General features: G+C 38.6%; 1 protein-coding gene across 6 annotated transcripts in view; it reads left to right on the forward strand.

The window, feature by feature from the left end:
- Nucleotides 1–25,601, forward strand: part of LOC121920925 (core histone macro-H2A.1) — a 71,608-nt gene that overhangs the window by 32,590 nt on the left and 13,417 nt on the right. For all 6 annotated transcript variants that reach the window (XR_006101801.1, XR_006101802.1, XM_042448223.1 and 3 more), the window contains exons 3-5: nucleotides 16,548–16,654; nucleotides 16,882–17,079; nucleotides 19,718–19,825. Coding sequence is in view for 4 of the 6 variants with exons in the window: in XM_042448223.1 (XP_042304157.1) it covers nucleotides 16,548–16,654; nucleotides 16,882–17,079; nucleotides 19,718–19,825 (413 nt within the window). In the remaining 2 variants the exon portion in view is untranslated. The remainder of the gene's footprint in view (nucleotides 1–16,547; nucleotides 16,655–16,881; nucleotides 17,080–19,717; nucleotides 19,826–25,601) is intronic.

Consider the following 25,601-nt stretch of genomic DNA (forward strand, 5'->3'; position numbering starts at 1 on the left):
CTGGCCTGAAAGACTAAGAGCCCTCCTTCTGACCACCATCTTGAGGGGGAGAGAGGCCTGTTATGTTTTATTTTGACTATGTATTGTACTTGCTGTTGTACACCGCTTTGATCTAATTTGGAAAAGTGGTATATAAATAAACTATTATTATTATTATTATTATTATTATTATTATTATTATTAAACAGTCCAGAAGCTGTGCCAAAGCCACACTTCAGGCCTAAGGACTGGAGTGTGGCTTTGGTGTGGCTTCCGGACTGTTCGGACGCATGCATCACTTAAACAGCATAGCTCCAAAGTGACCTGAAGCAGCTTTATTTTGCCCTGTCTGTACTGGACCTCACTTAACTGCGAATAAGGCCCATTGCACTTAGTGGAGCTTACATCTGAGCAGATATGCATAGAATTGTGCCATAAGTAAATTTATTCTTTAAATAGAACTTGTTTCCTTGTCATATTTTGAGATTTTAAAAAGTGTGATATCCTTAATAAAGATGAAAAGCAGAAATTAAACATAGTTTATGTGACAATTTTAAATATGGAAACCATAGCTGAGATACACGTTAGCTTTCACCCGTGTCTCCATTGCTGGCGTATCTTGTCCATCATCTCCCTCTGCCCACATCAAACCACTTCTGTAAAAAGGGGACTTTAGAAAGCCAATTGTGATGCAACATAGTTACCTGTTTTCAGGAAGCTCACATTACAGTCTCTAATCAGAAGTAACACCTATTGAGATTTGTTGTTTTTGTTTTGCTTCTGTTCAGAAATAATTTTAGAATTATTTTTTCTCTTTGAAGCCTATGCAACTTGTGATCAAATTCTTCCCACCAGCTATGTATTCTAACCATGCCTAAACCTTGCATTTTGCCCTCCCTGGATTCTACCCTAAAAGGGCTTGCAGAATTTTCATGGATCTTGAAAATGTTCTGATGATAACTCCTAATAATTCATTTGGCTGACTTTTGATCTGCAAGCATCTGTGACATCAGAGCAGTCGAACCAGTGGCCCCCCAAAGGGCCATGACATCTTATGGCAGTTGGAGTTCCCTCATGTTGCAGGATAGCTGGCAAGTGTAATGCCAGGTTCTGGCTATTTATGGACCTTCACGTAGTAGTTAACATAGACCATGGTGATATTCAGATAGTGTCTTTATGTAGGATGTAGGAAGTGAAATTAAGAAGAAATTACAAAGGATAAGAAGAGATCACTATGCAATGAGGGAATGCAGGTCTGATGAGATGTTTCAGTGTTGGGCAACAGATGGATCTTTAATTTAATTTCTAATATGGTAAGAATGAACAAAACCCTTGGCTTGTATAATTACAAATATTGATTTATAGTTATCTTTGTAACAAAATGGGAAGCTTATATATACTTGAAAGAGCATTATACTGCAGTAGTCCCCCCCCCCCCGCTTTTAACTCAAACCCTTTGAAAGTATGAAGTCAGTGCTTTATAGTCCTAATTTCCAACTTTGTAAGTTCACAAAACAGAGTTTACAGCTTGTTTTAATCATGACTTTCCTGTCTTCTGAATTAGCCTTGCTTGTTTTAAGTTCCAGTACAGTACTTGTGTTTGTGTTTAACTTTATCACTCATAGTCTTCTATATTCTTCAGCAACTGAGCAGGGTAAAGTTTCACAAGCATTGGAGAATTGCATTGGTAATAGTGTGTGGTTTTATTTTTCGTAACAGGCATAACATTTTTCTTTTATCTTTGTTGAGTCAAAATGAGGGGGAAATCTTTTGTCATTCTTTAATACTTTCAGTCTGGGCAAAAAGGACATTGTTGTTTTATCTTCTGTTAGTATGCAATATAAACAGTAATTCTGAACCCTTCTGTTTGTAGCTATAGCAAATAAATGCTTTGGACAGTGCAGAGGGTATAACAATTAGAAATATTAATACTATGTTGATATGATTATTACTGCAGTATTGTTAGTACAATGACAAGTGCTGTTACTGCTGTCAACAGTGAGTAACAGATGATTGACACTTTTCATTCAGTTTTCAGATGTCCCCACAGTATTAGATTCTACATTGAGGGTCAGAACATGTTTAAAAATCTGTTTTATAACTGATAACTCCTAAGAACAGCGAGTTAACAGCCTCATTTATAACATTGATTTTTATTTGATATATAGTTCCCTTAGGATATTTCTGAATTTAATATTAGATTCTTGGACTTTTCAACAGTACATTACTGTTGATTGTTGAGTGAGATAATGTTTGGTAACATTTTAATAATATCCCATGTTTCTTTTTATTTAACATTCACATTTTTCAGTTCTGCTTGTTTCAACCTGTTGTGTTGTTTTTTCTCTTTTATTGTGCCCTATTTTATTTGGAAAAGAAAAACATTTAAAACATTTTCCTGTTTGGAAACATTAGAATCAGGTTTATAAACATGGCTTTCTTTATATTTTTTTCATTTTGGAGATCTAGAAATAAACACTATATGGAGAACTAGATATACAGTAAAGGATAAATGCTCTTCCTGTTTCAGGGGGAAAAACGTTTCCTCTACAATCAGTTTTTTCTGACAAATGAAGTACTGCTAAAATACATCTAGTTCTAATAAAAACCATTTTAGTTTTAGTGTTAGAACTGAAACGATGCTTGATTTCACAAATTGTTCTTTGTAGAGCATAGAGCGTAGATATATGTGTAATATCTATATTTGCACACACATAAATAACTATATTCAAATGCATGAATTTTGCCATTAGAACACGGTGAGGAAATGGTTATTATTGTATATACTCATGTATAAGACTAGAAATTTTAGTCAGAAATTGACCCAAAAAAAACCTGAGTTGACTTATCCATGGTTCAATGTAAGTATTGTACTTTAATTCTTATTAAAAAAGGAACCATGCCCTGGTGAAAAACAAGAGCATAATCTGTCCTGGAAGCATTGACTCTATTCTCTCATCCCTCCAGCCTTTAGTATGAGCACAAACAGTTGTGCCTGCTGGAATTTTATAAGTTGTTTGGCATTGTTTTCCTTGCTTCATCCATTAGATCTTTTGTCGTATGCCCCTAAGCTTTACCCTCAATTTATACATGAGGCTGATGTATAGTCGAGTATATATGGTAATCAATATAGTTTGATATTATTCTCAAAATACATTCCACATGTCATTCCAGAAAATGCAATCACCATAATGCTAAAGCTTAAGAAAAAAGTACAATAGCAAAAGAGTAATAATTCACGAATAAACATGCAGAAGCCTCAGATTAGTGGTCAGTGTCTCCATGTAGGACTGGAAAGATGTCCCTTTTCCGATATCCTGGGGAGTGTCCGCTAATTAGCAAAGACTGTAGATGGGCAACTGCAGTAGTATTGGAGGCTATTTTTCAACTTAAGTGTTCAAGAGGTGCACTTTATTTGTTTTTTAAAATGTTTTCCCCCAAATTTTCATTATTGTTTTCAGTAAAAATGTGGAAAAAGTTCACTAAAATTATATGTACTACTAAGGATTAAATTCATTACATTGATTATAAAATTAATTGTAACTAAATATGTAACAGTTATTAATTGATTCTATAATTAGTGTGAGGGCAGCACTCTTAGTGGAAGCTGTGCAATAGGCAGTTGGAATTGTCCAGCAAGTGACTGAAACTCTATGGTAGATGGTGGCCAGATAGTCCCTCCAACAGCTTCATTTATATACCACTTTATATGGAACTAATAGTGTCTAAGCGGTTTACAACTCTAAGCTAATTGCCCCCAACAATCTGGATACTCCTTTTAGTGACCTCGGTAGGATGCAAGCCTGAGTCAAGCTTGAGCCCTTTTGCTGGTCTTGAACTCGCAACCTTACGGTTTTGAGTGAGTGGCTGCAGTACAGGCATTTAACCACTGCACCACCAGGGCTCCAACTTCTAGTCCTAGAGTTGCTTGGCCAGGAAGTATAGTGGTTGTTTGAAAATTACTCCCTTGTTCTAAAAGAAAATAATCTGAAAGTCTGTAAGCTTTAGTAATGCATGCTTAATTAATTGTTTCCCCTCTAATTAATTGCACCCTCCCATCTCCCACTTAAAATTAAATAAAGAGAAAACAGATTGTTGCTTTGAAATGATTTTTTTCACACCTCTTTGTTCCCAATTGCTTTGCTGCCATCAGCCTTCCTATCCCACCTCCAACCGGTTTTCATTTTACTAGCTGGACATGAGCCTTCCAAAGGAATGCAAGGCAGGAGGGATGTATCATGATATGATTGTCACTTTGAGGGGGAATCTTTTATTCTTTGCTTGCAACTCTGGTGCTGTAATAGCAAGGTACCATACCAGTTGCACTATAGAATTTCACAGGCAAACCATGCAAAGAAGAGACTGAGCCACTGAAATTTGGCAGCAGATTTGGTGTTCCTCAGGGAAGACTTGGAGGGCTTGGATGTGCAAAAAGGGGGTGTTGAGTCCATACAATCTCTACCCCTAGTGACAGACAGCACTGAGCTTTGTGTGAGGTGAGTGTCCTATGTACATGTACTTAGATGAAGAGTCAGTGAGGGTAGGAGGCTGTGCATTCACCTCACTAGCCCATCCCTGGTGATACATGGCGCCCCATCTTTGCCACTCCGACATTAACAAGGACAGCTGAAATGGGGAAGTATATGTGCACAGACCTCTTCAGAACCTGAAATGTTAAAATTGTTGTGTGTCTTCAAGTTGACTGTGGCTTCTGGCAACCCTATTTTAAGGTTTTCTTGTGAAGATTTACTGAGATAGGATTTGCCATAGTTCTTTCTCTTTTAGACTGAGATACTGTGACTTGCCCAAAGTCACTCAGTGCGTTTCCATGGCTGAGTAGAAATTCACACACTGATGTCCCAGATTCCTAGTCCCAACACTCAAACAACTACACCTTACTAGTTCTGGAACCCCAATAGCACAGGGTAAACAGCAAATATGGCATACACAGTAGCATTAACAGTAGGGAGAACCATGTAACATGAAGGATAGGGCCAGAACTGTGACCTGCAGCCACAGCGTATCCACCTTTCCCATTTGTGTGAGTAACATATGAAACTCCCAGACACAGTAGAGAGAACTTGTGAGATGATGTTACACCTCAAATAAATTCCTTGCTATTTTGTTACTAATTTTGCTAATACATGCAAAGGGGTTCATGGGTTGTGACTGGCATCTAATTTGTGTAAGTATAGGTTTGTTCCAAAAGGTCTTAAAAATTAGACCATAAGCTGAGATCCCATTTAAAGACACAAGACCTGTCCTAAATTGTAAGAGTATTTTGAGCCAAAAATGAAACATAACTGCGTTCAGTCAAGTAACATCTGGCGCTACTTAGACTAATCATCTTTAAATGCATTTAAAAGAAAAAAAGCATGTGTAAACTGTTAAGAGTAATAGTGAAGTGTAAACTGGTAGGCAAAGGAAACATCATTTTACAGAGAGAGGGGACAGAGAAGGCTAAGCATGAAAATATCAAGATGGCTTGGCTTCCTGTTAACAGGCACTGAAAACATATTGCATTTAAATTTGAATTCAGTTTTTGCTCATTCTGTAGAACATTGCCTTTGTGTTAACTTGTTGAGCTTACAGTCTTAAACATGTATAGCAGGAACAAGCCTTAGTGAACATGTTATGGTCTACTTTTAATGAATAAAATATGGATAGAGGTGTAATGTCAGCCATACAACATGATTGACTTAGAGCTGCAAGCATCTGAAAGAAGCACAGTTCCTATAAAAATAATGAATTGTGGGACTGAGGATGTTTGTTAAGACTCGACAAGACTTTTATTGTGCAGGGGCTCTGCCTCTTTCACAGAATCATAGAATCGTAGAGTTGGAAGAGACCACAAAGGCCATCCAGTCCAACCCCCTGCCATGCAGGAACTCTCAATCAAAGCATCTCTGACAGATGGCCATCCAGCCTCTGTTTAAAGACCTCCAAGGAAGGAGACTCCACTATACTCCGAGGGAGTGCGTTCCACTGTCGAACAGCCCTTACTGTCAGGAAGTTCCTCCCAATGTTCAGGTGGAATCTCTTTTCCTGTAGTTTGCATCCATTGCTCCGAGTCCTAGTCTCTGGAGCAGCAGAAAACAAGCTTGCTCCCTCCTCAATATGATATCCCTTCAAGTATTTAAACAGGGCTATCATATCACCTCTTAACCTTCTCTTCTCCAGGCTAAATATCCCCAGCTCACTAAATCGTTCGTCATAGGACATGGTTTCCAGATCCTTCACCATTTTAGTCGCCCTCCTTTGGACACGCTCGTTTCTAATTGTGGTGCCCAGAACTGAACACAATATTCTAGGTGGGGCCTGACCAAAGCAGAATGTAATGGCACTATTACTTCTCTTGATCTAGACACAATATTTTTATTGATGCAGCTTAAAATTGCATTGGCCTTTTTAGCTGCCGCATCACATTGCTGACTCATGTTCAGTTTGTGGTCTACTTGGATTCCTAGATCCCTTTCACACGTCGTCTCGTTCAGCCAGTTGTCCCCCATCCTATATCTGTGCATTTCATTTTTCCGCCCTAACTGCAGTACCTTAACATTTCTCCGTGTTGAAATTCATTTTGTTAGCTTTGGCCCAACTTTCTAGTCTATCCAGGTCATTTTGAATTTTGATCCTGTCCTCTGGAGTATTAGCTATTCCTCCTAATTTGGTGTCATCTTCAAATTTGATGAGTATGCTCCCAATTCTGTCATCCAAATCATTGATAAAGATGTTGAATAGCACTGGCCCCAGGACAGAGCCCTGTGGGACCCCACTGGTCACTTCTCTCCAGGATGGAAAGGATCCATTGTTGAGCACCCTTTGGGTTCGGCCAGTCAACCAGTTACAAATCCATGTAACAGTTAAATTGTCACGTTTCCAGGCAGCTAGGGAGGGCATCACACTTCACTGTCTTCCATCTGTAAACCTCCTCTGTTTTCCTCTTATCTTTTTTTCCTTATCCCAGAAGAGGTGCACAGTGTTTTTTTGTTTCGTAGCACTAAGAGCCCACCACTGTAAGCCTTCCTTGTGTGAAATGAGAAGAAGAAAATACTTGCCTTACTTGGAATTCTCTAGCTGTAAGTGGCTTTTATAGCCACCATATACATTCTATGTCAAAGTCAGCCTGTCATCTGCATTCTACAAATACAATTCCTTGAGAAATTTGGCAGAGTGGGAGAATTGGCTGGAGGAACAGATTCACCAGTATATGCATATCTTCAGATTGAAGATACATCAGTTATGTTAATCATAGCTAAGACAGACATTTATTTTTAAAAAAGGTATGCATGGGGAAAAGAGATGTCATGTGATTCTCTTTCTTTGAAGTGAACGACTATTGTGAGGGATATACAAAGAAAAGACTCGTCATTGATTGGTTCTGATTGGGTTAAATTACTCCATAATAATGGAATAACCTAATTCAATAAATCATGGATGGAAGGATGATGGTGATCTGAACTCTTTTGCTTGGAGATGCCTGTATAGGATTGTTAGGATTTCAAAAGGGTTTTGATACTAGTCGCTCTCCTTCAGGTTTCTGAAGACTGTTCTGTGATTTCTTTTGGATTGAGGATTGAGTTTCACACATTTTTCCATTGCTTTTCTCTGCTGAAAATGTTTTGTGTTATAAATACTGGCTATTTCTCAGCATGTCATCTGTTAGCTGTTAGTAACTAAACTCTCAGTGTGATGACTTCATTTCAGTGAACTGAAGTAAGACAAAGGGTTTTGAAATAAGAGAAGTGGTTTCACTCAAGACATGAAATTTCTGCCCCAAAAGAGGAAATAAAATAAAGCTAATCAGACTATGGATGAAGTCAGAGTTCAGAGCTGTCAGGTACATTCACATTTGCATAGCAAAAAACAGGTCTTGACTACCTGTCAAATACAAGGACTTCTCTCTGACCTAAATAAACATACCAAATTTACCATGTAAATTTAAATTTTGACTATTTTTTTTCTTAATAAACAACAGAATCGACTTGGAAGAACTACTGTGTTGATGCAAGGAAAGGACTTCACCAGGCTTGGCTGTCAGAACTGAAACTTCAAAATTGTTCCTCATTAACATTAATAAGAAAACCCTATGAAATTCATGGGGTTTTCTTACTAATATTAATGAGGAACTATTTTGAGGCTTCACTTTTGAAACTTCATGGAGTTGCCATAAGTTGACAGGCTACATATACACAGCCTTTAATAGTTTTGAATTTCTGTGTTATTATGAACAGTTAATGACATATTGATACTAGTATTTTAAAGAAATCCTGCTCAGGTTCTGTTATTTTTGTTTTCATTCATTTTCCTGTAATGCCTCCCTGTGGACATCATGCTGTCTGATTATATGAATTTAAGAACATCAGATTGCGGACTTCTTTTGCAAGAGTTTACCATTGCTACATGACTGAGAACACCATAGTGTAAATTAATGAATTAATCAAAATTATTTGGTTATTTTTAAGGTATTACCTGACTGCATGCAGACACCAGCCATTAGATTGCCATAAATGAGAAGCTTACCACAAGTTGTTGGCCATATTACCAAAGGTTAGGATCATAAGCCTGCATTTCATGTGAAGACAGTGAAAAATTCCCAGCCCTGGAAGAAAAAGAAATATCTTGGGGAGGATAAAATCAACAGATGGAATTTTAGCAAGAGTACAGTTCTTTGATGTTTTGTTTGCTTTGTGCTCATTGTTCTTGGAAATATACCGTATTTTCCAGCATATAAGATGACTTTTTGACCCTCTAAAATTAGGTCAAAAGTTGGGGGTCATCTTATAGGCCGGGTTGAGCCCTGGGGCCCGGCACGTGCACTCAGGCACCAGCTTCTCAGGTCTCCGGAGGCCTGGGAAGCCTGCAGCCCCGCACCGGCTTCTAAGGGGCCTCCGGAGGCCCTTTAGAAGCCGGCAGCTGCACTCTTGGGGCTGCCAGCTTCTCAGGCCCCTGGAGGCCTGGAAAGCCTGCAGCCTCACGTCGGCTTCTAAGGGGCCTCTGGAGGTCCCTTAGAAGCCGGCAGGCGCACTCTTGGGGCTCCTGGCTTCTCAGACGAGGCCTGGGAAGCCTGCAGCCCCGCACCAACTTCTAAGGGGCCTCAGGAGGCCCCTTTAAGCCAGCGCGCATGCTCTCAGGGCTGCAGGCTTCTCAGGCCCCTGGAAGCCTGGGAAGCCTGCAGGCCCGCGCCGGTTTCTAAGGGGCCTCCGGAGGCCCTTTAGAAGCTGGCGTGCTTGCACGGCCGGCTGCCAGCTTCTACGGTAAGTACTGTATATCCTTAAATTCTATATTTTTATATAAAAAGTTGGGGGTCATCTTATATGCCCAGTTGTCTTATATGCTGGAAAATACAGTATCTGTAATATATTCATGGAGAATAATAGTACTTTCCTTGAGATACACTTTTCACTTAGCGGAACTTTACATTTATATTTTTCTCTTTATGTGTGCTGGGTTTTTATAAATGAATAAAACTGTAATAGAGAAGATGCAAACAAAGCAAATGTGTCACAGTATTTATGGAACTCCTAATAACTTGACTTGTACTTTAACATCATTAATGTCCTGTTATTCTGATGAGTCTGCAAATCAAACCATTATTTTTAGTAGGTAACCTGGGAGACACTTTTTAAGACCCAAGTTCACAGAAGGTAGAAGCTAAAACAGAACTCCTGGATGATTTGCTGTAGGATGGGAAGGGTACTGTTTCCCTTCACCCATTACACAAAGGAACAAAGAGTTACAAAAGGGCTGAATCTGAGTTGTGGTGCATCCTTCCCACAAATCCTTCCTGCACAAACCATTTTGTGGACCTTTGAAACTGGGAAGCCTGTACATTTAAATATAAGCCTCTTCACCAGGTATCCATGCTGGAAAAGGGAAGGGGCCCCACGTTGCCAGGTGACATTTTTTCTGCGTGCTCTTGCTTTCATGTTAGTAATGTATGAAGCCTTGCAATTATTCAACAATGGTCACAATGGATTTTTGTTTAGAAGAACAATGACTTCAATTCTGGTACTAAAATATCACATAGTATGTGTTCAGAGCTACACTCTGTCTTATTTCTAAGATTGTCTCCTCTCTCTCCTCCCCTTGAAAGGTTACTTGTTAGAAAGTTACTTCTAAGAAGTAATCGGTTGCAGTTACTGTAATTTATCATTACAATAAATTTTGTAAAGTACAGTAACTCCACATTCTCCGTATTCAGTACTGTAGGCTTTTGACATGTGGTAGAAAACACACCTACCTAATAACTATTTGAGCAACTATAAAACCGTCGCAGATATATATTACTACAAAAACGTTATTTGTTTATGTTGCAGTTGTAGTGTGACTTAATTATGCCTTTAGATATTTGGGAACATGTATTAATTACAAATAACTTATTTTAACTTGTTACTTACATGCAACTATTTTGCACCTGGATTGAATTAGGAGGCCTTGGAGTTCTGTTATTGTTTTTTTAAGTAGGACCTTGTTCTAAGTTTTCCTATATAGTTTTTAATTTATCCTAAAACTCTGTGAAATTGCATTAATGTAAAACTGGCTTGAACATGAGAATGTTTTGTGGAAGCCTGTCAAACAGTGACATATGCAGACAAAAACTAGACGTTTCCTTTTCCCTAAAGATGTGGAAAGCTCTTTTTGTTTCTTTAGGATTTAAAAAAAAGTTATGGTTTTGCTTCTCTCGCTCTCTCTTTTAAAATATAACCATTTTCTGGGATTGCTGTGGTTTATTTTTTTTTTTTACAAAAAAATCCACAATTATGCAGAAATTCCTCATTTTAACTCTAAATATAATGTTACTATTCTGTGCTGCTGAAGGACTATTAAAGCTGGAGCATGTGTAACAAAGAGTGAGTAGACAGAGGGGGTAAGTCTCCCCTCTCTACTCCTCAGTTCCTTCTGTTATATTGTAAGCTCTAACTCTTCCTCTTAAACCTTATTTTCTTCCTGTGACTGAAAAGGAAATGGGATACATAAACTCCCCCAAAGAGCCATTAGAAAGTGACACTTTCAGAACCACTTTTCTATCGACAGAAGAATGCTTAGCACTTTCCAAAATATTTCCCCTCAGAAAGGCAAAGGGCAAATAAAATATTCTTCTGGGGGTCTTGAGGAACCACACTTAATGTCAATTGATTAGTTACAATAAAACTTCTCTATATGGTTGTATCTGCTGCCAAGAGTAATCGAATAAATCCCTTACTAGTGCCAAATAAATATGGAATAGTGATTGGCGTGGACTCATAAATGAGGGAAAGAAAAGAAAATGGCAGTACAAGCCAGGTTGGGAAAATCTGTCGGGTTCACTTTCTCCCTCAAACGCCAAAGGATATCGGGTGTGTTAAGCAAAGGATTCTTTTTCCTTTAGCTCAGAACAGGCAGTGTGTGTCCCTCCAGGAGTTGCTGAACTCCTCTCACCATTGGCTCTGTTGGCTAGGGCTACTGTAATTCAAACGGTAGCCCAAAAATCCCTGGAATTGTCTGGCTGGATGCTAGTCACTGCTCTCATCTTATCATGACATTGCTGCCTTCAAAGAAAGTGAATTTATTTGTGGATGGTAAAGAACAAACAATGCTTTGCTTAAAAATTTCCATGTTTTTCTCCTGCCTTCAAGCCTTACTTAGTTTTCTCAGGCCTGTTACAGACAGCCAAAATAAAGCTGCTTCGAGTCACAGTGGAGGTATGGTGTTTCACTGATGCATGCATCCTAAGAGTCCAGAAGCCACACCAAAGCCACGCTCCAGTTCTTAGGGCTGGAGCATGGCTTTGGTGCAACTTCTGGACTCTTAGGACGCATGCATCATTGAAACACCATACCTCCACTGTGACTCGAAGCAGCTTTATTTTGGCTGTCTGTAACAGGCCTCATTGTTTTTTTTTCCTGCAGACTCAGTATTGGCTTCAGGGCAGGGATGTAATGTTAACCAAAATTACATTTCTGACCTGCAAACCTAATTTACTTGACAACTCTACTCTCCAGTGGAGAGCAAAAATTCTCCTGAGTGAGAACTTTTGAAGTCACCTTCAGTCTTGTTGTATAAGAGAGAGGAATAGAAATGGGATTCTTGAGGTCACATTCTTGTCCCTTTAAATGGCATTGCTGTGTTGATGACAAATTTACACAAGGTTGTGCTTCAAAGGAAGGAGGATAACCATGCAAGATTGTGGGTGGCAGTGGCATCTTTTCCACTGCTAATAATTTAAATCTCACTTCCACAAGTACTGCTGTCGAGTAGAGACTTGGCTGTTTATACACATGCTGTTCATTAAAAATAATTCCTACACTTAGCCCTTGGAGTGTCTTCCCATTCTGTGAAAACCAAATTTTCTGTACTAGTCTTCTAAACATATTTGTGTTCTTCGGTGCTATAATGTGGAACCAGCAGGAAGAAATTATGCTAGACCAAAGGATTTGCCATCCTGAGAAGAGTGGCTATCACATTTTATTATTTAATTATTTGGCTAAGAAACCAAATAGGGACTGTATTTCCTATGATTCCAAATCTGACACTGAAATGATATTGTAGCTGCCAACATTTTGGTTGCCCTTTGTATTTGTTGTTTAATCTTAAACACAAACATTCTGTCAACCTGTCAGATCATGTTCTGTTAGGCTGACAAAACATTTGCACAAGCAGGTACAGAGTGATATATTTATTTGAAGTGATAAAACCCATAAGTTTCCTGAAAGCAACCCTCCAGAAGCTGCACAGCCCAAGAGCTTTATTTTTGTTTGTGTTTAATTGTATTCTGGCTTTGCTTCGGAGCTTTCTAGTGAATATCACTATATTAAGCATGGACCCTTTACAGTATTTTGCATTGTCCTTTGTGCATTATTAAAAATGTAAATTAGATTCTCCACGAGGTTTGATGGAGAGGAGGGAGACCACTGGGTGAGGTTATGTATTGAGAATGAGTTACGGAGTGAGGAACAAAGGAAAGATAGAACTGCAGAGTAAATTTTTGGTATCTACTGATTTTGTCTAATGCTAGTTAATGTTCATTTCCCTTCAGGAAAATATATGAAAGTAGTAGAAAGAGTAAGAACGTAATAACACTTCATAGTTTTTTGTGGATTTTTCGGGCTATGTGGCCATGTTCTAGCAGAGTTTCTTTCTGACGTTTCGCTAGCATCTGTGGCTGGCATCTTCAGAGAATGCTTTGCCTGGAACAATTGGGTGTATACTGTATATACTGTGTGAGCCTGGGAATGCAGGAGTGATTCGCATGTGTATTGTTCTGTGTTGATGGCTGTCCTCAGCCTGGCAGGCTAATGCAAACGAGGATTAATGTCTGCTAATTGGTGATCAATTATCTGCTGGGAAAGCCCCTTACTCTGAATGGTTTCCCATTGGCATTTGCTGAGTCGTTATTTTGCTGTTCTTCAGGACTTGTAGCCAAATTTTGTTCACTTTAAGGGTTTCTTCTTTCCGGTTGAAATTGTCCAGATGTTTGTGGATCTCAATGGCTTCCCTGTGCATCCTGACATGGTAGTGGTTGGCATGGTCCAGAACTTCAGTGTTTTCAAACAGTATTGTATGCCCAGGATGGTTTGTAGCAAGTTTTGCTACTGCTGATTTTTCTGGCTGACCCAGTTTGCAGTGTCTCTCGTGTTCCTTGATTCTTGTTTGCACACTGCGTTTGGTGGTCCCTATGTAGACTTTTCAGCAGCTGCATGGTATGCAGTAAACTCCTGCGGCTAATAACACTTCATATTTGTGTTATTTCAAGTGTTCAGATTGCTTCTGGCCATTAGTTGTACAACAACCTCGTAAATACTGTTCTTTCCATATGGCAGGATGTGTGTTTGACAGAAGCTGGGAGAGATTGTTTTTGCCTGATCCACAGGAAAGCTTCTTAGCTACTGTGCTACATGAGCCATGGTGTCATTACTTAGGAATTGATCATTCACAACCGAATATCTGAACTACCCCCTTTGAAAAATGTATTATGTTCAAATACACACTAATGCTATGAAAGTTTGAACTGTATTAATGACAGCTCCTCATTTGCAAATGCAGGGACTTGATTCACTGAAATCTGAATGTGCACCAGCTTTGGCCAAAACCCTAATTATGATACAAAACAAAACAAACAAGCTTCATTTATATACTGCTTCATACTGCCTAAGCAGTGTCTAAGTGGTTTACAACTGTAAGCTAATTTGCCCCCAACAGCCTGGGTACTCATTTTAGCAACCTTGGAAGGATGCAAGCCTGAGTCGAACTTGAGCCCTTTTTCTGGACTTGAACTCGCAACCTTGTGGTTTTGAGTGAGTGGCTGCAGTATAGGCATTTAACCTCTGCACCACCAGGGCTCCTTTATGGCAACAGCTGTTAGAAGATACAGAGTAGGATTTCCTAGTAGATCTCTGGGTGATTTGAAGTGAATGTCCCAACAATTTCTGTTTCCCAGTTTTTTAAGAAGAAGATGTAAAACTACAAGAAAAAAATCTGTACTGCTGTTGGCTTCATGTTGATTGCCAATGTCCCAGTTGTTGTGTTCCTCATCTATAAAAAGGACACTTTTTGGTGGCTTTTAATAATATCTGCTAGGCAGTGTTGTGCTGGAAGACCTTGGAACTTTTTGGACTACAACTCCGAGAATCCCCCAGCCAACATGGTTCTGGGAGATGAAGTCTCCAAAGATAATTTTCCAAGCGCTGTTAGAATCACTGACTTTGGATATATCCTGTTATTTGGAACAAATAGTAGATTCCATTCATAGAGTCACCTTTTTATGTCCAATTCTCTATGATAAATTTCAGGGTGCATTATGGTCTGCTGGAGTACCATAGACCCCAAATAATCTTGTCTCCTTTTTGCCCATTAGTTCAGTTTCTGATTTAAGGATTATAATTAGTTTCTAACATTTGAGACCATTTGAAGTACAGTAGCATGACCTCACCAGTAAAAAACAGTTTTTAACAGTTTTTTAAACAGTTTCATGGCTCCAATAATGCTATATAATATTAGGTGAATTCATTTGTTACAATTCCAAATATGAGGTGATAAATAGCAGAATGATTTCTTTGCTGTATCTGGAATTATAGTGAGTGAATTGACACTCAATATTCAACTCATAGAGATGCTATGAATATTAATAGTGCTTCATAGAAATGACATTCAGCGTATGATTAACTTTCTATACTTTTAATGTAAAAGTTTGTCACATTTTAGCCACCAATATATGAAAGTGTGTTCAGTCACCATACCAGAGAAATTAAATGCTCTTCCTATGCCATGCCTTTTAGAAATATGAAGAGGGTGAAAAATAATTGTTTGTCATTAGCAAAATACATCTTTGGCTTATTTAGAGTTATTTTCCGGTTTTCCAATAAGTGTTGTAACAGGCTTATCAAAGGAATGGTGATTATGATAGGAATATTATAAAGGTCAGCCTAGCCAGTGTGTGTACTGAAGTTGATCCTTTATAGAATGTGAAATGCATTTTTAATAGTTTTCTTTTTTTCATTGAAAATGGTTGCCCTTTCTACATATTCCCCAAGCTGATCCATGTAACAGCTTTTTTAAATGCAGGGAATCAGTTTTTATGTAACAAGAGAAATTCATAAATGACACTTAATATATGTTATATTATGAGTAAGGTAAAACAGATTGTTCAAGCTGAACAGATGATTTATTAAATTGCACAAATATCTGTACACCTTCTTATAGTTCTGTTTCATTTATAGGCAATAGTAGGTCTAGTATGGCAATTTTAAAATCTTTGCAATAATAATCAGTACCAAAAATGCATTTTAAGAAAAAAGTTGAGCACAGTCTGCTTGCAGTTTTGTTTCACGTATTTCCTTAGTTCTTAATAAAACTAAACACTTTTATATTGGTTTGTACAGAATAGGTATCATTTCTCGTCGGAATAGGTTGGTGTTCATGTTCTCTGTCCCAAGTCGATTGTTAAACTAATTCAACCAAGGCCCTGAACAGACCAACGATAAACACCAGCATTGGGGCAGAATGGGGGCATGGTGACTGCATGCCGTGCACCCCGACTCCGCCAGCATGACGCCCCATGCCCCACAACAGGAGGTGTCACGGCACTCCCTTGGTGTAACGTGTACACACGCTGTGCCTAAGGAGTGCCGAAAAGCCATGGCACCAACAGTTGTAGCGCCCTTTCCACTGCACAAGAAGAAGCCACTTTTTGGAACTTCTGTTTTCATCATGGGCCTGCCAGGTTAGGGGCGTGGATGTGCAGTTGCCGCATCCCTGATCCATCAGGGAAAGGAGTGGCATCTATACAGACCCTATGTAAACCAAAAGCATTGATACCAAAATGCTGGGTGTAAGACTAATTTAATCTTGGCTCCTAATTTCTGTAGACCTTTTGTAAATCAGATGGATGGTAATCTATTTAGTTCTATGCATTTGTCATTATAATCCATCGTTAGACAAATGATACTGTGATTTCAGACGACACGTGTCAGGTGCCTATATATCTTTGATCAACTGCTCAAGTTACTGTATACAATTTGATTAGCTTTATTCACCATGAGAGAAGTCTAGTTTGTAGATAAAACCATTTTAATTATCTTCCTTGACAGCGGAAATTCTTGAATTGGCGGGAAACGCAGCGCGGGACAACAAAAAGGGCCGTGTTACACCTAGACATATCCTGTTGGCAGTAGCAAATGATGAAGAATTAAATCAGGTAAAAAGAAATTCCCATTTGTGAGGGATATTTAAAAATTCCCCATCCCCTTTTAAAATCCCTTTTTGTTATTACGTCAGATTTTGTAATTCAGGGCTTATGAAGTAGTTTGCAGTTGGCCCAATTTAGTAACATGAATGTGAAATGTATTTTGAACTATTCAGACTGAAACTGACAGATAAAACTACTTGAATGTGCCTTTTGTTGTTGTTCCTTTTCCTTTGAAGCTGTTGAAAGGTGTCACCATAGCCAGTGGTGGTGTGTTACCAAATATTCACCCAGAGTTGTTGGCAAAGAAACGAGGATCAAAAGGAAAACTGGAAGCTATCATTACTCCACCCCCAGCAAAAAAGGCAAAATCTCCTTCACAGAAGAAAACCACAACAAAGAAACCAGCTGGCAAGAAAGGAGCCAGAAAGTCTAAGGTACTCTTGTCTTTGTCATTTACAGTCCAGTGCTACACATATTTCCTCAGAAGTAAGCCCTACTGCACTCACAAGTCAGTGTGAATAGGATTGCTCTTTGGACTTTATACATTTATGAGTTTTGGCCAATTGTATGATATTTGATCTATCTGATGCAGTTAATGTTACAGACTGCTCTCTAGAAGTGGCTGTGGACCATATACCTATGAACTCACACCATCCTGTTTAGGTGAAGATCAGCTGTGATACAGATTATATAGCATTGCAGATATTCACAGACTGTACCTACCTGTGGTTCTCATCGTTAGATGCGTTGGCTCAGAATGATGAATGTTGCAGTCTAGTAACATTTGAAGGGCCTCAAGAATGATCAGTCCATCTGTTGTCAGTTTTCCCTGGGAGAGCTCCACGGGTTGGTTTTCCACATCTACTTGGGTTACTTAAGGAAGCAAAGTGAAGCTTTTATTTTTCACCAAGGCAGAACCAAGCAGCAAAATTGTCTTAAGTAACATCCTTTTATAGCCACCAGCTCCCTCTATCTGTGTTCATCAGGACTTAGAAGAAGAACTTCAGAAATAAAAGTTGCATGCTGCTTAAAACAGTTCTGATCTTATTCTGATCTTGAATGTTATTTCTTCTTAAATACATCAATTGGTGAAAATGTATCATGAAGCATTGATTTCTTTTAACCAGTTTACCTAAGCAAAAAAATCAAGTGATATTTAAATATACATCATATACTTATTTATTTCTTTTGTTGCTTATAACTTTAGGAAGGCATAGACACAACATGTTGTTGCCTTGTCTGTAATATCAAATTTTCAGAGGACCTGAATCAGATGTATTCTAAGTTATGTGGTAATCACTCAGGACCATCCTGAGAATTAACACTTTTCTGATTCAGGATTCCCTTCTTTCAGAAAATCCTGCTAGGTATATTTATTTCAGTACACAAATACTAGGTTCAGCAATATTAACAAAGAAGCAAAGTATAAACTTTGTATGTTTAGATATTAACTAGTAATTTTTCAAATTCTTTGTGATTTGTTTTTCAATAATATAAAACTAAGATTATTCAGATTACAACTCTGATTCTAGTTTGACTCCCTGGTCATTTCCAGCTATAGAAGGAAGTCAAAAATACTTTTCAGGAGTGGTTTAGTTTTCTATTCCTACAGAGTGTTGGACTAGATTGTGCTTGCAATCCCTACCATGTAGAAGATACTATGATTTTCATGTGAGCCACTGTGGTAGTGGTTTGAGAGATGGAATAGTACTCTGGGAGACAAGGGTTTAAAACCTTGCTCAACCGTGAAAACCCCTGGGTGGTCTTGGGCAAGCCACCATCTTTCAGCCTCAGGTAAAGGCAACGGCAAACCCTCTCTGAACAGATTTTGCCAAGAAAACCCTGTGATAGTTTCACTTTAAGATTTCCATAAGTTGGAAATGACTGAAATGGCACACAACAACATGGAATTCTAATGCCACTTCAGGGTGAAACAGACAGCCCTCTTTGCACTGACATTTAAATGCTGCATGTTCTGATGACACCCCCAAGCTGGCGTCATGCTGCCTGCCTGACCACACAACAGGCAGCTTTGCAACAGTCTGGTGGTGTGGTGTTTATACGCCGCACGCTGCAGGAGAGCCACAAAGCCACGATGATGAAAAAGCTGGCTTTTTGCTAGCTCAAAAAGGAGTGGCATTTTGCTGCCTCTTTTCGAGCCAGCAAAAGGCCAAATCGGAGCTGCAGCATGCAGTTGCTGTGGCCCCAATCCGGCTTTCTCTGTGGTGGCTTGAAGTTGACCCTCCAGGGCCATCTGTTTTGGCCCTATGTCTTTGTTTGGCTCATGAACATTACACTGTTCTTTCAGCAGGGGAAAATAAATTATGTGCTGTGGTTGGGTCAGCAGTGCAGTGGGGTTAGCCCCTGACCATGCTAAATGGCCTAGTTGCCACTCAAAATATGTTAAGAGATAGGGGCTTTGTAAATATTCTACTGTAAAACAGAACTTGGAAAAATTACTTTATAGTATAGGTTGAATTTCCCTTATCTGAGATTTTCAAAATCTGAAATATTCCAAAATTGTCCACATGAGTGGCTGAACTAATGATACCTGTGCTTCATTTCACACAGAAAATTGTTAAAAATATTGTGTGTAAGATTAGCTTCGGGCTACGTGTATACATAAATGAAGCTCATGTTTAGACTGGGGTCCCGTGCCCAAGATATCTCATTATGTACAGTATATGCATATATTTTAAAAGTAAAAAACCAAACAAACTCAGAAATCAAAAACACTTCTGGTCCCAGGAATTTCAGATAAAGGAGATCAGCTTACACTACAGCTCTCAGACTTTCCTAACCAGCATGGTTACAGTTGGTGCTTGTTGGGAGATTCTGGCAGTTGTAGTCCAAGTAACATTTCCAAGCTCCAGAAGTGTTTTTGATTTCTGAGTTTGTTTGGTTTTTTACCTTTAGAATATTTGCATATACTGTACATATATGCATAGAGTACCTGCAATAGAGCTTGCCTTTCTCCATATACATGCAGTGTAATTATATTAGTTGTGCTGTATTTGTTGCTTTTGAAGTTGGTTTCACTAACTGATTGTTGGATTGATTTTGCACGAGAAGAAACAGGGAGAAGTCAGCAAATCAGCAAGTGCTGACAGCACAACAGAAGGTACCCCAACAGATGGCTTCACTGTCCTGTCTACTAAAAGTCTATTCCTTGGGCAGAAGGTAGGTTTGCCCATTTCATTTAGAATATTTGTTCATATGTATTACTTAGGGAGGTATCTCCCTGCCTGCACAATAGATTGACAAGCATCCATCTTTGCAGCGCCTCTCCTTATGCCATGTTGAACATCTGGAGAAATACTACCACAGAAACAAAGGAATCTTCTCAAGATACTTTCTTAAATATCTTGGAACACCAGGGTTCAAAGCCCCCACTCAGTCATGGAAAACACCCTGAGTGGCCTTGGGCAATTCACATTCTCTCAGCCTTTTTAATTCTGACATCTAACAAACTTTAATAGATAATAGGTCCCTGCTTCCAGGGAAACTGTAGTTTGAATTGGACAACTGGGAGAACAGTGGAGGGAGAAACAAAGGAACAATTTACCATATTTAATTACACATATTTGAAATGAGGTTACTATTGGTAATAAATATTCATGCATTAATGCAAAAGCTTTAGATTACAGTACATGGAATCAGAAGTCAAAGACATTAAAAGGTGAGCATGACCCCCCCCCCCCCCGATGTTGTTGGACCTCAGTGTGCATCAACCCTAACTAAAATAGTGTTTGGTAAGGGGACTTGTAGTCCAACTACATCTGGAGGGCCACACATTTCCCATCCCTGATGTTGAAGGAGCCAACCGTAGGCTAGAAAAGGGGAAGGTGGCCTTTAAGTGACTAACAGAGTAGAGTGGACAGAGCCAAGGTCACAGGCAGAGCAAGGAGTCTTTACTGAATACGTACAGGAATGAGAAGCCAGGGAACAGGTGATCACGTTGGTGATAGAAGTGAGTAACTTTGTAGTGGAGTGGTGGACAGAGCTGAAAGGACTGATGTATAATAAGGCAGAGACAGTCTCACTAATGAAGGCTGCCAGTCATCCACAAATGAGAGGGAGAAGTCAAGGAATCAAGTTATGGCTGTGTGCCTGTTAGCAAGGTGGATGGTAACACTGCAGACTGATACACAGAATAATCTTAAAAAGCAGAAGAACTGGCTGAAGCAGGACTGGAAGAGATAGAGGTGCTGGAGGGCAGTAGTTGGTTTAGTGGAGGTAGAGAAACATATGTCATAGATACCCCAAGTTTACCAGTGGAAAGCTCGACTTATAGTTGTGTTGCTGGGTAGATGCTTCCAAATGGTAGATTCAAAGCCCCTTCATATCCCATGTCAGGACAGCTAATATGTGCAGAATGAGAAATGGCTTTGTTAAAGAACTGCTATGTAGAAATCTGAATTAATAAAGCCCCTATAAACGTTAGGGGAATGTTTGTGTACAAAAAGAAGTGACATTTGTATGAAAATTTATGTGTTATCAGGGATCTTGCTTTTCCCAGAAAAATGTTAATCATACTCTCCTTTGTAAAGATCCCCCCATTCCCATGCACCAATACTGTGAGGCACATGTGGAGAGCTTCATATTTGCCTTATAACTTGTGCTACATTCCCATTACATTAACGAAAGAAGATTTTATAGGTCTTCACCAAACCTTCAATATATGTAAGGAAATGGAATAAATTACAATCCATAAATTCATTTTGTTATTTCAATGGCTGTATTTCCTTTGACTAATTATTAATTCACGGTGAAATAATAGTCAACTTTCTGATTGAAAAGCAGTAGTTTTTAAAGAAAGTGTGTTTAACCTTCAAATTCATATTTTTCCAAGGATAGAGAAGGTTTGAATATTTGCACTGAGAAATGTTTATGTATTTTACCTGTTGCCTTTCAGCATGAGTAATATCAATACTGTGCCTATCAGTTTCTAATGGTTTATTCCACTGATATGAAGATGTCTCTCATACGTTTCCATATATTGCATATATCCATCACATATTAAAAGGTCCATTAGGTTCCATTTCTTGTGAGGGAATAAAATTATATTTTATGAATAGTATAATCAGAAATGTGGCTTACATTGGAGTTATTGCCACATTTTAAGCATAAATGCCATGATGAGAATCCAAAGAACCACTCAATATATTGAAGAAAGTTTGGGTTTGTGGTTCTCACTAGCAGCTTTTCACAGCATATAGTAGATCAGTTTTTAAAATAAGGTGACTTTCAGAAGCGGACTTGACATTTGGGTCCTGCTTTTCTAACACAGACACCTGAATATATGTATCAGCTGGAAAGTAATTAGGTTAGTCTTCAAACAAACAATATGGATATTTTCTCCTGATTTTACCTTTTTTCTGTTATCAGGTTATTTTACTTGTTTTTATACAATTTTAATAAAATTAACCACTTATAGTTTTATCAACCCATCTGCATGTGGAAAAATAGTTGCATGTATGCCTTTAACAGATCTGATTAGATGTATTCTTACACTGAGGTAATCCATTTCAGCCTTAAATTGAATCATATATCATCTCAACCCTTTTAATTGTTTTATTATCCTGTTATGAGTGGTTTAGTGTCCCACATCTTTCTTCCCAAATGCCCATATCTTGAACCAGCTTCTCATTTTAAAAAAAGCAGACTTTAAGCCAGCAGATGTGTATAATATCTTTGCTGCTTTTCACCTCTGGAGAAGGAGACTCTGAAGATGAGCAGCATATATAGTGAGGATAGGATGGAAAACATATAGCAGTGGAGGAGTGATGTATCACCCTACACACACACTTGGTTCATGGGCTGCTGGTGCTCTCATAGTCACAGTTAAAAGACTGTCCTCATTAGAGCTGCACCAGACCACATACTGCAGCCAGAGTTACATTATATATGAAGTTACCTTTGCCAAACTGTCAGTGGCATGCAGCCCAAATACTTGCTCCATTGCAATAATGTTTAGAAAATATCATAATAAGGAAATGAAGCTATGTTTGTCATCCAGGAAACTTTATGCATCTTGTGATGCAGGAGATAATTGCAAGAGATTGAGAAATTTGAAATGAAATCTTAAAGAGCTGGCCCGGTTTGTATTTGTTCAGAGCTCCTATAGTATCTTGACAATTGATGTGTTTAGGACCCACATAAAAGAGATTGATCATATAACCATCTAGTTTTAACATATTTGTAGTACACCCTGGAACTGTGCTGAATGAATGTCTGATCTGATTTTTTTTTCTTGTTGTTTTTTTAAATGTTGGTTATACCAGTGGTCAAACACAAGGCTCAAACAGGAGTGTGAAAATGGATTGATAGAAATGATTAGAGCCGTATGAGATAATTATCATGTACATGAAAATCCATTCCGTTTACTATTATGGAAGGTATGGCTATATTTGCAGGAAGAAGATATTTTTACCTCAGTGGTCTCTGAATCTCAAAGCCAGCCCTTTAACCTCTTTTTTTCCCAGTTCTTTTCATTCAGTTAAATCTTTGCTTTCCCTTTGAGATCTGGGGTGTTCCATATAGTGTGATTATGCTTTTTGGCATTTGTATTGTGTCTACATTTGCAAAATTGGTATTTGTATTTTTCCCCTTCACATGTACAATTTTTATTATAGCACAAGTTGCCACAATAATCAGCAGAACAAAGGCAACAAATAAACACTCTGAGGCTTTGCCATTCAGCAACAGACTAACACACAGATTAACATGTAAATCACTTCCTCTCATTCAAGGGTCACACAGTATATATATTCCACTCACCTCCATGCCAGCATTCTCTGAAGATGCCAACCACAGATGCTGGTGAAACGTCAGGAATAAACTCTTCCAGAACATGGTCACATAGCCCGAAAAACTCACAAAAAACAAAGGCAACACAGTACCACTTCAGAGATAGTCACACTAATCTAATTACTGCCACTGAGAAACAATTCAGATGTTATGATTTATTGTCATGTGAATCTCAAATTATTTATCCGCTTTAATTAGTTATTTTGTTTGAATTGGTAAATTGAGAAAACATACTATACCAGCTTACATAGTCAGTGCAGCTATGTGTCAAAATCTGATGGGATCATTTGCACACACTTCCCTTTTATACATAAACAGAGATCTTTCAGGGCAGAACTGAGAGTACAGACTAGAGAGATATAAAACACAACACAGCAAAGGGCATGTTATCTAACCTGCGTTTAGCCAGTTATCAATTGTTTACCTATTTTACCTTAAGATAATAGAGTTGGCCAAGCTAAGGACTGGTGTACACTGGTGGAGTTTGGGGATTTTATGGAGAATGAGAATCTCCTCAGCTAATTTTAAAGATCTTGAAAAAAACAGGACATAAGAAAGTTATATTGGGGCACAACCATTAACTGCCTACTGCAAACAATGTGCCCAACACTTGCAGATAAAATTACAGTTGGCCCTCGTTATCCACAGTTTTTTTTATCCACGGATTCAAGCATCCACGGGTTGAAAATATTCAGAAAAAGCATAAATTCCAAATAGCAAACCTTGATTTTCCATGGTATATAAGAGACACCTTTTTGTTATGCCATTGGATTGAATGGCTTTTGAGCATCCACCGATTTTGTTATCCACAGGGGATTCTGGAACCAAACCCCAACAGATAACAAGGGCCCACTGTACTCAGATCTGGCCTGACTTGGATGCTATAAGTGATGCAGATCCTTCTTGAACATATGAGATCCACCACATTTGTTCTAGATCCTTGCCTTTCCTGGCTTATTAAAAAGCTAGAAGGAACTGGCTGAATGGGTACAGGCATCTTTCCTACTTTCTTTTCACAGAATGCAAAGGCTTGTAGGCTTGTATTGTGACAGGCTTTTAATAAGTAAGACCCATCTCACCTAAACAACACACTGGATCTCGTTAATTGTTGTGCTGGCATGTGTGGGTTTGTGTGTGTGTGTGTGTGCGCACACACATGTTTAATGATGTATGCTCTAACCTGGTTTTCATTTTCTGATTGTTTAGTCTTTTTTTTCTTTTACTGTATATCTTGTGAATGTCTGATTTGCTATAAGCCACTTGGAATCCCAAACTGTGAAAAAAGTGGGGTAGAAATAACAACAAGAACAACAACAATAATTGACCTTTCTCTGTGTCACAGGACTGGGGAGACCAGGATGCACTGGCAAGCTCTATGACTTTGGAGCCCATTCACACTATTCAGTTATTGGCATCTTTAGGGAGGGGCATTTGGAATTCTCACACAAAGTGTTCCAATGTTTCACCACACTACAAATCCCAGAATTCATTAGGCTGGAAGGGTGGCAGTGACAGTGGAATAACAGCACTATAATTGTGTAGTGTGAATAGGCCCCTGGGGGTTTTTTTTGGGGGTTTTTTTTTTACACATCTCCCATAATCAGGCAATTAGGGCACATTAACTTTGGCAAAATGTAGCATATATTTATCCTTGAAATTATATTCACCAATGCATGCACACCAATGCAAACATTTGCACAGAAAAGCAAATTAGATCCATTTTCCCTACCAACCATGAGCAACAATAAATGAAATGTCTGATGATATCATGCCCTTAGCTTTGTGTCAACAGATTAGATGTATATATTATGTGCTTATATGCCACCTTAATACTGATTAAGGTTTAAACATTTACATTTTTTAGACTATAAGTCTCAAATTTCCCCAACCAGATCCACAAGGGAAGACAGGACATTTTACTCCAAAAGGGTAACTTTTCCGAGGTCTGATTGCAAGATGCTAAAAATTTTATATCCCATGTTCTGAATAAGGTTGCCAGATGAAAACTGTAGATGGCTGCTGTCTTCTTAATGGTTGTGTAGAGGAGGGAAATTTAGTAGGTATTGTTTGTCATATAGTCAGATAACACAATCATTGCAGATACAAAAGCTGCAGCCATAACAGCTGGCAGCCATAGCTTTCAGAG

The sequence above is a fragment of the Sceloporus undulatus genome, chromosome 2, assembly GCF_019175285.1.
Source record: "Sceloporus undulatus isolate JIND9_A2432 ecotype Alabama chromosome 2, SceUnd_v1.1, whole genome shotgun sequence".
In the NCBI taxonomy this organism is placed as follows: domain Eukaryota; kingdom Metazoa; phylum Chordata; class Lepidosauria; order Squamata; family Phrynosomatidae; genus Sceloporus; species Sceloporus undulatus.